Source organism: Gorilla gorilla, chromosome 4, assembly GCF_029281585.2.
Source record: "Gorilla gorilla gorilla isolate KB3781 chromosome 4, NHGRI_mGorGor1-v2.1_pri, whole genome shotgun sequence".
Taxonomy (NCBI): Eukaryota; Metazoa; Chordata; class Mammalia; order Primates; family Hominidae; genus Gorilla; species Gorilla gorilla.
Window position 1 is genome coordinate 132,275,390 of NC_073228.2, and position 14,668 is coordinate 132,290,057.

Consider the following 14,668-nt stretch of genomic DNA (forward strand, 5'->3'; position numbering starts at 1 on the left):
ATTGCAAAAGACTGCATAAAATGCAAAGTTGCATAGGGATAAATTATCAATATCATCTGTAAACTTTATGGGTTATAACTGAAAGTGCCTTTATAGTAACCAATGGAAAAAACTGTGAGCTTAATTAACAACATATTATTCAACCCTATCAAGATGCTTTCAAAGTTGTTTTGTCTATGATCACAAGAAGAAAGATGTACCACAGCAATCAGGATCTGCATATCAATAATGAAGATGAAACTGTTAATTGCTTATAATTCCATTAACAGGTAAAGTTAAAATTTTTAGCACTGGATACAGAGTTTAAAGTAAGCACATTATGTCCTCTAATGGCCCATATATAGCATGCCTCAGATTGCTTTTAAGTTATCATAAAATAAATGAATTACCTTTAAGATACTCTGTATAAGAATTGAACAACTCCTTCTATTTCTCCCCAAAATCCCAGTATGACCCAAAACCGAGCACTAAATGTGATGTATGCACACATAATTAAAGGCACTGCAGAAATTTCAAAAACTTGAGTTGGATTTGGACAGGCTGTCATTAGGAATAATTTCACAACTAAGTTTCTATTCCTAAGAATAATCACAGGAAACAATTTTTGGAATATTCATTTTATGAACCCGAAGTATCATATACTACCTCCTCAAGGCCAGGATGTAAATTAAAATAAGAAAGTTCCAAACTCTTAACAATAATCACTAACGTTATAAAACACAATCAGTGCTACAAGTTAGGATGAATATATTTATCTCTTCAAGGCTTCTACAAGAAGGAGGTTGTAATATAGAATTTGAAAACAAAACAACACAGAACAAAACCACAGCCTTGAGTCAAGAGACCTAGTTTTACATTCAAATATTATTAACTGTTTGATTTTCAACCATATTTAACTCTTCTTCTGTACAGAACATGATTGGTGGGAGAATGAAATAAAACAACATATGCTCTATTTCTTGCAGTTTTCATGGTGAATTAGCTACCCTAAATGTTCCTCTCAATTAAAATATCCTGGATAAAATGTGAAAAAATATTTAAAAACACATCATCCAGCTCGCATGAAATGAAGGATAAAACAGAGTCCCCAAATGAGGTGAAATGAGAATCTTAGGAGGTATTTGAACAACTAATTTCACCTTTAGGCTACTATTAAACACCGGAGACTGTGAATTTCAACTCTGATAGTTTCACAGTGCCCGGGGCATAAGCCATAAAAAGCCCAGATTCCACTCTCCCCCAATACATAACAGAAAACTCCCTCATAAGGTAGGGTTCCAAAGAGCCATATGCTTAGTTTATGGATATAGTATATGGATAAGGTAACGGAGGCAACTAAGAAACTTGCCTGTCTCTACCTTGATGCTGTGTGGAGGAAAAAAAAAAGATCTCTCTTAAGAATCTGTAACCACAAGGTCTTCCTCACATCAATAGCTTTGATGCCTCAATTCATAGTAGGTTTTTGGTCTGAATAACTTCAAAGGAAGAATATAACATAAAGAGGTTCTCAGGTTAGAGACACTCCAAGCAACTCACAAAAGCCAACACAATTACAGGACCTAATATTAATGAAAGTCTCAAAAAATTCTCATAAAGTTCCGAGAAAAAAGAGCTGCTAACAGGAAAATACATTAATAACACACTAAGGAACAAAAACTAGTTAAGTAACCAGTATATTTTTGATATTGAAATGGTCAGACCAATTCTGACAATTATTATTTTAAATTATTAATTAAATATTAATTAATAACTAAATTATATTTAATATATTTAAAGCAATTCAAGTCTGAAGACATGAACAAGGGGAAAAGGCCCATAAACAATGAATAGGAACAGACTTAAAAGAGATCAAACTTCTATAAATGAAATGAAATAAAGTATCTGACAAATATATTACACAAGTGTATTGCACATGGATAAAGAAAATTACTGAGTTGGCAGCTATATATGAATATATTATCTTCAATTAGCACATAGAGACAAAGAAACTGAAATGTTAAAAAGAGGTTAAGAAATATGAAGGTGAGAATGAAAAGCTAATTAGATGTACACCTGTGTACATCTGATATGGTTTGGCTGTGTCCCCACCCAAATCTCATCGTGAATTCCCACATGTTGTGGGAGGGACCTGGTGGGAGGTAACTGAATCACGGGGGCAGGTCTTTCCTGCGCTGTTCTTGTGATAGTGAATAAGTCTCAAGAGATCTGATAGTTTTAAAAACAGGAGTTTCCCTGCACAAGCTCTTCTCTGGTCTGCCACCACGTGAGTCGTGCCTTCCACCTTGCACCATGATTGTGAGGCCTCCCCAGCCATATGGAACTGTAAGTCCAATAAATCTCTGTCTTCTGTAAATTGCCCAGTCTCGGGTATGTCTTTATCAGCAGCATGAAAACAGACTAATTAATACAACATCTAATATGAGTACTAGGAAGAGTAATAAGCAGAATGGGAAAGAAGCAGTATTTAATGGATACTAACTTAGAACTTTCTAGCAATGTTGTAAGACCTCAGATATAAGAAGTCCAATACATTCAAAGTAGGAAAAATAAACAGAGATACACAATTAGCCATACACTGTGAAACTGCAGAACTACAAAGGTAAAGATCTTAAAAATAGGTGGAAAAACAAGACAGATCACCTGCTGAGAAACGGTATTTTTAAAAAATCAATTGCTGACTTTTTAGCAGCACCAATGGATGCCAGAACACAATGAAATAATATCTTAGTATACTCTGATAAAATAACTATCAACTTAAAATTCTGTACTGTGATAAATCATGTTTTCAGAGGGCAAATTAAGGTAATTTTCAAGAAAACGAAACCAGAGTTTTCTACCAAGAGTTTTTTTGATAAACAAAATGTTGAAAGAGGTACTTCAGGCAAAAGAAAAAGATCCCAATGGAAGGTTTGAGATGCAGGAAGAAATGATGAGCAAAAAATATTAAATAAGTGGGTAAATCTAAATAAGTACTAACATATTAAACAATAATGATTAAGTTGTCACATATAGGAATGGCAATATACTAGATTTTAAAAAGTTGCGAGGGGAAGATCAAAGTTTAATCACTTAAATATTCTTTTATTGTTTATATATAGGCAAACATACAGGTTAATTTTAAATATGCATCTTAAAACAGCTAGGATAGCCACTGAAGCAACAGAAATAAAGTATATAACTTCTTAACAAATAGGAGAAAGAGAATCGAGTTCACGGCAGCAGGTCGGGGGGATCCTGAACAAATCTAAAAGAAACCAAGAAAGGAGAAAAAATACAAAAAAAGCAAGGTAAGTAGGAAGCACAAGGACTATGGTAAAAATAAAAACAAATATATCAGTAATATAATAAATACACATGGATTTAAATCTCAACTGAAAAGACAAAGATTTACAGACTGTAAAAATAAAACAAAAAATAGATATAGGCTGTTTAAAAGAAATGCATTTAAAACATAAGGAAGAGGAAAGATTGAGAGGGAAAATACATAGTAGGTATATACTTAAAAGCTTCTGCTACCAGAAGCCTTATTTTTTGGTTTATTTCGTGATACAAAACAAACCAGAGTATACTAAGATATTTTGTGATACAAAATAAACCAAAAGAAAATATTTAGAAATAGACCAAAAATAAAGAAAAAAAAATAGAGTCAATACATAATTTTAAAACGGTTCAATTCACCAGGAAAATATGGCAGTTACTTTTAAACATTTATCACTTATAGCATAAGATCAAACTATATAAAATAAAAAATCACTAGACTACATGGAGAAACTGAGAAATCTACCTCCACAGTGGAATATTTACATGACTTTTTCAGTAATAGATATAGTAGACAAAATTCTGTAGGTACAAAGAAAATTTGAATAGTACAGTTGTTTGATCTAATGGATATATCTACAATCTGGCACCCATCAATTGGAGAATACCCATCTTTTTCAAGTCCATAGGGAAGATTTATAAAAATAAACCATTTGTTAAACCATGAAGCAAATACTGTACCAGAATATTTCCAAGAATTGGTATCAACTGGTAATATTCTTGGACCACAATGTGTGAAATGAAGTTGGAAATCAATAACAAAATAAACAAGAAAACATTCTATACTTCTAAACAATTCATGGACCAAATACAGTAACACATTTTATACATAAGGTAATATGTATAAAAATGCTGATATGGTTTGGTTGTGTCCCCACCCAAATCTCAACTTGAATTATATCTCCCAGAATTCCCACATGTGGTGGGAGGGACCCAGAGGGAGGTAACTGAATAATGGGGGCCGGTCTTTCCCATGCTATTCTCATGATAGTGACTAAGTCTCACAAGATCTGATGGATTTATCAGGGGTTTCTGCTTTTGCTTCTTCCTCATTTTCTCCTGCCGCTGCCATGTAAGAAGTGCCTTTCGCCTCCTGCCCTGATTCTGAGGCCTTCCCAGCCATGTGGAACTGTAAGTCCAATTAAACCTCTTTTTCTTCCCAGTCTCTGGTATGTCTTTCTCAGCAGTGAGAAAACAGACTAATACAAACGTCAAGCAAAATGTTGCAAGTACTTATCAGGAATCCATTCTATACCAATCCCCAGACTTTGGGAGTATGCAATGATATTGAGAGGGGTTCACAAATGCATATTTACATTGAACACTGCAATGTAACACTTACAGTTTATTGGCACTACCATGATTCACATTTATGAATATGCCACTATAGCTAATAAAATCCAAATTCATTTATCATTATTACTAAATATCCAAGAACATTTTCATTATGTATGCTCTCAAGAATATTAAATTATCATAATGTGGGGATCTGAAGTACATTTTTTATGTTAAAGAGAGGTCTTTAAATCAAAAAAATTAGTAACTGGCCGGGCACAGTGGCTCACACCTGTAATCCCAGCACTTTGGGAGGCCGAGGTGGGTGGATCACAAGGTCAGGAGATAGAGACCATCCTGGCCAACATGGTGAAACCCCATCTCTACTAAAATACAAAAAATTAGCCCAGTGTGGTGGCACGTTGCTGTAGTCCCAGCTACTTGGGAGGCTGAGGCAGGGTAATCACTTGAACCCGGGAGGTGGAGGTTGCAGTGAGCCGATATCACGCCATTGCACTCCAGCCTGGTGACAGAGCAAGATTCCGTCTCAAAGAAAAAATAATACTAACAATAACCATTGTTCTACACAGTTTGGAAACCTCTGGTCAGTCCTATAATATATGTACTGAAGGAAACTAAGTCATAGGTGAGAGGGTGGAGAGACAGCAACAGAGGACTGCAAAGTAAATTGTAACTTTTTTCATAAATTCTACAATTAGCCTTTTCTAGTAACAAAAAGGAGGCAGGCAACCTACTTCTCATTCCTTGAGCCAAAACCTACCAGGATGAGACACACACTGGTGTAGCATCTCATAGTTAAGGTCTTCAAAAAGGCATATTTCAAAGCAAAACAGAGGCTAGGAATTACCTCTCTTTCCTTTGTATGAAATTTCATGGCCCTTAGAAAGCACTGTATTAAAAAATATATCATGTGGAAAAATATTTGAAATAAAAAAGAGGCACCTGTTAGAAATAAAAGTTGTCCAGGCACACTATTCCTTGAAACAGGGAATCATTAGGGGCAAAGGCAGATGAAAGCCTGTAAAAACAAAATCCCTCTAATGCTTGCTATATGTTTGACTGTAGAACCGATGTGTCCCAAGTAATGAAAACAAGTCTATTCCTCTAATCATTTTCTATCGCCCTTACTACATTTCCTGAACAAGGCTTACAAGGAGTCATATTTACAGTCACACTGAGAAACAGGAAGTAACTCATCTCCTCTGATTAAAATATAAATCTATCTTGAAACGTAATAAAGGTACACTTATCAGAGTTTGTTTCATAGCTTGACATTTAGTGTAAACTTGATTTAAGAGAACTAATGGTTAATTATACAATGTGATGAAAACTTGGCAAAAATTGGGGATTGTACGTTGAAATAAATGTCTCCTGTGGAATTAGGTTTGCTCATTAAGAAATGAAGGGTTCAGCCAGAAAACACCAATGAGGTTAGCCCAGGTCAGAACAATAGTGATAGACAGTAGGTGTTTGGTAAATAGCAGCCATTGTCTCATGCTTGTCTCCTGAGACTGGATGCCTGCACTCACCTCTTCGATGGTCTGGTTCCAGCCTGGGCTCCCCTTGATTGATTTTGCGGATTCTTACTATTCCTAAAATACTTTCATGTTTACATTGTTTAAGAGTAACTATAGAACTAGGAGCAATGAAAAGGAACCACTGTGGATCCCAGGTTTATTTCTTCCTTTAAAATAGTGAATGACGGGCTTCTTCCTCACTGTAAGGAAAACTTCTCCTTCTAAGACACTTCTTCCTTTCTTAATTAAAACTGATATCCTCATACTCTTTCATTTCTGGTTCCCTCTTTAGTTAAATAATTTTGGGTTCTCCAAGTGTTTTGTTTCAAATGCACACACGCATGTGGAATCAACAGCCAGCGTTACATAGAGTGCTGTGTAATACATAAGTAATTCTGTACCTTGCCCTTTTCTTGAAAAAGGAAAAAAAAAAACATATACTGGTCATCACTTCTGCCTCAAACTTTCTTTTATATTGGTATTACATTTTTTCACATTATGTTTTCAGGTTTTGTTTTTTCAAGAATACTCCACAGCAGTATTGTGCACTAACACGTTTGGAAAGCTTGAGGAAATCCCTTAGCATGCTGCGGCACCATCATATTACTCGAAGAATTTCTAAATGCTTAATCCCATTTTATGAACTTAACTGGCCCTTTTGGGTCCCTGTGCTTAGGGTCCTTTCTCACCCTGTGTACACAATAGCAGCAGACACATTATCCTGCACACAGAAGTTGCTCACTGCTCTTTGCCAACGCATTATTTATTGCTGGCTGCCAGCCATTCTTCTGTGCCTACATAACAATGTGCAAATTAGGTATTAATCATTCCTTGGACATGACCATGACAGTTACTTCCGAAATGACTTAAGGCGTATTAAGTAGTGCTATGTAAAACGCTTTTTAGAGAAATATTATTAGGTACGTTTTAACTCCTTTTTTTTTGGAACTGGCACATGTTAGTGCTCTATGCTAAAAAACAGTTCTTTCCTGGATATATAAAAAGATGATTAAACACACTAGATAGATAAACAAATCAGAAATTTGACTTCTATATTTAGTATACAATGAAAGCAGAAAATTATCGTTGTCTTATAATTAAATTGCCCGGTTAAACTCTCCTACCATGTGAAACTGTTTTCCAGCACACAAAAGAAATAGGATCAAGTTTACTGATGCTTTGTCATGTTGTATATACTCAGAATATCTGTGTTAACTAGAATAAGAAATTAAGACAACATTCAGCAAATGTCACTTTCAGCACATATGAGCTCTCAGAACAAAGCTGCAGATAACACGCAGTTTAGTACTAAAAAGAGCTTTAAGTTCATCCAACTCTTTATTATTAGCATACATGTGGTTAGAAAATAAATAGCGTGGAAATATCTCCAACATATATAATTCAACCAAATAAATTCAATCTGCGAAAATACAGACTCAGAATTTTAGAAATCAAAGATCTTGTACACATTAAAATGTTAAGATTAATTTTTTCTCATGTATGGAAAACACATACTTATTCCAAATGTAACATAGTTATTCAAAACATTTTTAAGCTGCTTACTTAATTATAACACTGGTTTTGTAATTCTGGAGAGCCATTCTCCCTTCCCTAGAGACCTTCCTTTGTTCCTAGTGTTCAGGATGTTGATAGTGAAATGAATGGGACTCCTGGTTAGTGCAGGACTTAGCTTTCCGAACCTCAAGTTAGCTCTTGCTTTATGAGCATCCAGGACCGTAATTCAGGGGCACAACATCATGTCCAAAGAGATGCCAAAGGCTGCAAGGCCGCTATAATCAACATGAAGTTCTTACATTCAATATCATCTCATTCATTCATTTGTTGGTTTTCCTATTCATTCAGAAAAGATTTACTCAGCACAAACTTCTATGCAAGGTGCCTATTACATAAAGCCCAGGGTCCACGAAGCTGCATAAGACAGGGCCTAACGAAGCCCACAGTCTAGCCAGTGAGTAACGCACAAGTACCTGTGACAATGCAGTAAACCCTAAAATGAAGCAAATGAAAACATATTTCATTTCATTTCAAAATGGTGGGCTGATTAATTTTGCCCAAGAAGAAAATGTGGTTTAGGTGAAACAGCTACAAGGAAAAGCGATACTGGCCGGAGGTCATGGCTCATGCCTTTAATTCCAGCACTTTGGGAGGTCGAGGTGGGTGGATTACCTGAGGTCAGGAGTTCGAGACCAGCCTGGCCCACACAGGAAAACCCTGTCTCTACTAAAAATACAAAAATTAGCCAGCATAGTGGTGGGTGCCTGTAATCCCAGTTACTCAGGAGGCTGAGGTGGGACAATTGCTTGAACCCAGGAGGCAGAGGTTGCAGCAAGCTGAGATGGTGCCACTGCATTCCAACCTGGGTGACACTGCATTCCAGCCTGGGTGACACAGCTAGACTCCATCTTTAAAAAACAAAAAAGGAAAAGTGATACCTAATTTGGGACTTAAAGGATGAGCTGGATTTTAATGAGCATAGAAGGGGAAAATCAAGATGCTTCGGGCAGCGGGGGTACTGTTGGCAAAGGCATGGCAGTGTGGTCTTGTACAACAATGAAGGAAATACAAGTGTGAGGTGGCAAGTGGTTAGAGATGACTCTGGAATATGAGTTAGGTCAGGTTGTAAAGGGCTTTGAATGTTCAGGTAGAGACTTTATAACATAAGGAGGCAATAGATAAAAAAAGTTTATCATAATTTTTTGGTAAATCAAAACTCTCCTCTAAGAAAACCCACCTTAGTAAATCATTAGGTACGTTGGTCTTATCTGAATAAAATGAGGATTCATGCTTCTTTTCCAATGCAGAACAAAAATATGAATGCAAGTTTTGTTTGACTAGAGAAAGATTTTGAAATGTAAGTGAGTAAATAAAAAGAAGTAATTTAGAAATGGGGAATAAAACGCTGAAACTTGTTTTGGCAATTCTACCTCATAACTAGTTTCATTTCTCTCTATTCTCAAGCCCCCAACCCTGCATTACAATTTGTTCTCAAAAGCCTTCAATTATTCCACATTGACTACCAAATAAAATACATGTGCCGTATTTGGTATTTCCAGAACTTCACAATAATAACCTCACTTCCTTCTCCAGGCATATTTCTTCTAGCAATACTCTAGGAGACAAGTTTCCTGAAGCCAGGTTCTACAGCACTCAGACAACAGTGTTCAATGACGACTCCCACAGCGACGTTTCTCCTAAAGAGTTGAATCTATACCTATTCCAAGCTGATTATTTTGTGTTCGCATATACACGTGTGCATAAACATATTATTTTCCTATAGAGTTCAAGAAAATCAAGCCAGATGTAGGTAGTTGCACTAATTTTCAACTCTCATAGAAAGCTGACAGCCAAATTATACAGTAGTTCTCCCTTATCTGCGGGGGATACATTTTAAGATCTCCAGTGGATGCCTGAAACCTTGAATGGTGCTGAATCCAACTGCTTTCAATTTGAACACGTTTCTGTTCATATCTTCCACCCACAAATTTAATTCCTTTTCCATCTTAACTACACTTATCACACACTGTGGCTGTAACTTTTGCAGTGTGAGGTGCAATAGCAAAACTAACACGAAATTCTTTCTCTTCATTCACAATTTCATGGATAGACTTGTTCTTACCATAGATCTTAGCAACCTCAGCATACGATTTCTTTTCTTTCCTTGCTAAGTAGAGAACTTCCACCTGTTCACTTAAAAGAAGTACTTTATGGCTTCTCATTTTATATATATCTGAATTGCTAGCATCAATACTCTTGAGTTCAGGGGCCATGATGAAGTATAATAAAGTCACTTGCACATAAGCACTGCGATACTGTCAGTTGGTCTGATAACTGAGATGGCTACTAAGTGACTAGTGGGTGCGGAGCCTATACAGCATGGATATGCTGGGAAAAAAGAGGAGTCACACCCTGGACGGGCTGGTGTGAAAGTTCACTGTGCTACTCAGAATGATGTACAATTTAAAATTTATGAATTGTTTATTTCTGGAATGTTCCATCTAATATTTTTGAATCACAGTGGGAACTGTAGAAAACAAAACCACGGGAAGTGAAACCGTGGATAAGGGGGAATTAGAGTATTAAATGAATCAAACTTACTACGCAGTGAGCCAACTGGCAACAGTAACCCTAAAATAGTTTATCTGCTCAGTTGTACAGACTTAATATTTCACGAAAAATGATTTACCTAATGCAAGATAGAAACTCTGATTCATCTGTAAAACACAAACAATTCTCATTCAAAGACACGACATGAGGCTCCCAACAGACATCTTACTTCTCAAAGCAGGCTGTTAGCATGACAGTGAAGAAATCAGTCATGCTGGAGGCCCTGACATCTAGCCACAGGATCTCCACAGCCTTAAAGTGGGTAAATGGCAGTTCAGTGTCACAGTAGCACAAGAGGCTGGAGTCAGAGAGGTCAGGATTTGAATCCTGGCTCCATTCATTGGCTGCAAAACACTGGGCAAGTCACTTAACCTCTAAACCATATTTCTTTTATTTGTAAATTTGGAATAACTATACTTATCACACAGGGCTATTAGAAGGACCATATGACATATTTATATAGGTCCAGAGCAGGCATATCCTCCTCCTCCTCTTAATAAGAATAATAATGAAGAATATTTTATTGGACACTTATTAGAAGAAACTGAAGTGTAGAGAAGATGGTAGCTTGCCTGACTCCTCACAGCTATGAGATAATGAGGTAGTGGAGAAGCCCAGTGCCTTACACATGGTATGTGTAATATCTTAAATGACAGCTATTATTTTTACTACTACTACTGTTTCTTCTACTACTGCTATTAGTAGGCTTCTACTGTTATTTATGATGACAATATGGCATTCTGAAGGCAGGATTTGTATCTCTTATGTTCACTGCTGGATGACCTGATATATCAGTACATTTCATCAAATGAATTCAGGCCACAGTCCTTTTATTGGTGGCCTACGACTTCTAGCTTACATCCTTGACTCTGTATTTCCATCTCATCAACTCAGTTCTCTTGGGCACATGAGAATCATCAGGGAATCATCAAGACCTACAGAGATCCTGGCAGTTGGTTGCTGACATACTAACTGCCTGATTTGGGGAGAGACAGACACTGCCCAAACGGCCACCCCCTAGTGGACCAAACAACACCATTCTTTAAGTATTGGATTAATTTTTCTAATTCCTGCACTACATGAATCTAGTGCCAGTAAAGATAACAGTGCCTCTTTTTTCCTCTCTTTTTACCTATTGTCAGCTTAAAACTGGAATAGACTAGGTTAAAAGCTCAGGAAGAGAAATGTGAGGGTAGCTCACTGTGCTGTGATTATGCATCAAAAGACACTTCATAATCTCTATGCTCGCAATAAGACAGATGTCTAAGGCTTGCTCAATAACAGATTACCTTCACCATGACTGTAGCACTATTGCATCTTTCTAAATAAACAAGGGAGAGCATACAATGGTTTTAATTTGAATATATTTAAACACAAAATTAAAGGTGTCTTTTTTGTATAGTAACTATTTTCAATAGAATAAACAAGTTCTAAGTAAATAAGATGTTGATAACATTCATGATTCATAGCAACAAAAGAAGCTTTAATTACTACATTCTGTCTCCCAAAGCAGATTTTAAAAATTTTTTCTTGTGCCTTTGTGTCTTTCTTTATTCCCAAAATGACTTTGACAACATAAAACAAACCCAGTTGGATTCTGAAACTGAAGTCTTTGCAAAGAGTACCTGGTCTATCAATCCCTCAGTACTGGTACCGTTTACATTAAACAACTCATTCAGCCATTTCTTCAATATTTTATAATCATTGCCATCTTCATACCTGTTTGGGCTGTTTTGTCATTATAAAGACCCAGTGTATTGAGCCTTCAAAATGCGAGGCTTACCGATGCATCGAGAGCCATCTGTTGAGGTTACATATCCACGTGGACAAACACAAAAATAGCTTCCCACGGTGTTGGAACATTCACCAGTTTCACATATCCCAGGAATGATGCTGCACTCATCAATGTCTAATCAAGGGAAGAAGGAGAAGATGATTGAGAAAGGCCTTCATTAAATAGCTTTTAAAAGAGATTTTTTTTAAGAGTATGAGAGCATTCATGGTTGATTAGGTCAGATCATATAACCCTGAAGATACTCTTGTTTCAGGCCCCAAAGAATTTCTCACACATATCTATGGGAACTGAGATGAAAGTAAACTCCCATGGCAGTTAAAACAAGGCCAACTAAAGCAGAACTCTATACCCTTTTTTAAAAATGCAATTTAAATTGGAAATAAGTAAAGATGTCAATGTTTTAGTTTCCATTCTACATCAACTAGGGAATTATCCTACTAGAGCCTTTAAAAAAACACATACATGGATTACATTTTAAAATATAGAATAACTGTATTTGAAAATGTATAACTAATTTTCACACTATTTGAAGCAATGAAGAGTGGCAAATAACTTTTTTTTAAACTTGGCTTCAGTATATGTTTTTGTACTTACATTTGAATATGGGAGTATTTGACATTCTGGGAACAACTTCAATCTAAAATAATACAGAAACATGGTAAAGGGCAAAAACTTGGGAGGCTTTGGGAAGTGTCCAGTTTTCCTATTGTACCTCCCTACATTTATCCATTCAGCATACTCAATGCTGGAAATAGTCTATTTCCTTTCCCATTAATGAAAAGTCTGCTTTCTTTAAAATTTTCCTTAAAGCAGAAAACCCAGTCATTTATATAAACTTTTAATGTACTTCTCTTCTAGTTCAGTAAGCAGAGAGAGGTGGGAAGTCTAACAAAGCTGCAATTAGGGATAACTGGGAGCTAATTGCTAATACATTTAAAAAGGAAATGAGTCATTGTGAGAAAAATCCACCCAAATTCCTGGGAGGTGGCTGTCTTTTTTAATGAACAGAGGTAGCAAAAGCCAGTAACTAGAAGAAACAATAAAAGCCATACATACAGATAATTACTGAAAAGTCAAAATAAGCTGACTTTTAGTTTTTCTCTTTTCAGTTGCATTTATTCTTTTAAAATGTCCAATAAAAAAGGAAAAATAATTATATTCCTATTATAAACACACAAAATATGTTTAACCCCACGCTTAAAAAGAAAAAGGTTGCCAATGCCTTTCTTACATCCTTTCATTGGTCTATTCATTTTTTTTTCCATTTATTCTGGCAAGTCACTCTTGCCTACAAGCTTTATCATGAAATAACTATATGCTGTGTGTCTTCTTGGCATGTTCTTATAAAAAAAGTTACCAGATTCAGACATTCTATGAAATAATATCTTCATTTGAGGCTTAACACTTAGCCACTGAAGGCACAGAGGTACAAATCAAAAATCTACCAATTTCCCAAGACAGATCAGAATTCTAACATGAATTGACTACATGAGGAGTAAATACAAAATGTGGTCAAAGAGCTGCCATCAGACTTAATCCAACAAAATAAAACCACGTGTGCAAAATTAGGACCTGTTGCATCCTGTGTTGCTATCTTAGTGCAGTGCATCTTAATACAACCGAGCATGGATTCAAAAGAGAGATGGAACTAAACAGCTGTACTTTAATTACCACAGAAACTTATCATCACCTCTGGATAAGGAAGAGAAAAAGAAAAGAAAGAAAAGAAGGATACAAGGTAAAGCAAGCATTAAAAAAGTGAAGAACTAAAACTTGCCTTCTCACTCTCTTAACATCTAAAATTATATGAATTATCAAGGTGCTTATGGAGCCCAGGATTTATGCAAAATATTAAACATTAAGAGACTCAACTTTTTCATTTAAACATTGGCTTTTATTTCTAGGCATTTCGTTTCATAATAAACAACTTCCCTATGCCCTAGTCTTAAAACTCTTCCTGACAATAAAAAGAATAGAAAATTAAAATATGTTTGACATTTTCTTTTTTTGGATAAAATAAATCTGGGACATAGAAGGACATGTGGAGTGACATTAAATTTGTGGTTCTTCTGTTAAAAATTTTATTGTGCAAAAAAAAACCTATGTGTTTCACAATTCTCCTTACAATTGAGTAGGAACCCTAAAAGGTTAGCTTCAAAATAATTATACATAAAAGGCTCTCAGGTTTTTTATAAAAAATAGAAATGCTTTTAATTCATTTTTGGGCTAGACATCTACCATATTTTAAAAATTTAAAAATAAGGTGCTTTTTTAAAACAACAACAAAACCCCAAAATACTGACCAAAACCCCTACATTTTAATACAGTGATGCCCAATTGAGATGGGAGAGTTCCCTCGAGCCCCTCACAGGACTTGAGACAAGGGTGGCTTGTTTACTTGGCTGCCATGCTCAAACCCTTTGCTGGAGGGGAGCACACAGGTGAGCAGGTGCAGGAGCCAGGATGAGTGTTTCCGGATGCCGGCAGGAACAAACCCTGTACCAGCCCACGGCAGTGTCTAGGTGTTGCCGGTGACCTGTGGAGCCCCAGAAGGTGTGTGTTACAAACAATGCTTTTTTAGCTTTGCCACTTGCAGATGGCTTAAATGTTAAAAAGC

General features: G+C 36.1%; 1 protein-coding gene across 1 annotated transcript in view; it reads right to left on the minus strand.

Annotated features, from left to right (window-relative positions):
- The window catches only part of FBN2 (fibrillin 2), a 277,129-nt gene that overhangs the window by 135,483 nt on the left and 126,978 nt on the right, over window positions 1-14,668 (minus strand). The window contains exon 8 of the mRNA XM_031011267.3: window positions 12,040-12,165. Within this exon, the coding sequence (XP_030867127.2) occupies window positions 12,040-12,165 (126 nt within the window). The remainder of the gene's footprint in view (window positions 1-12,039; window positions 12,166-14,668) is intronic.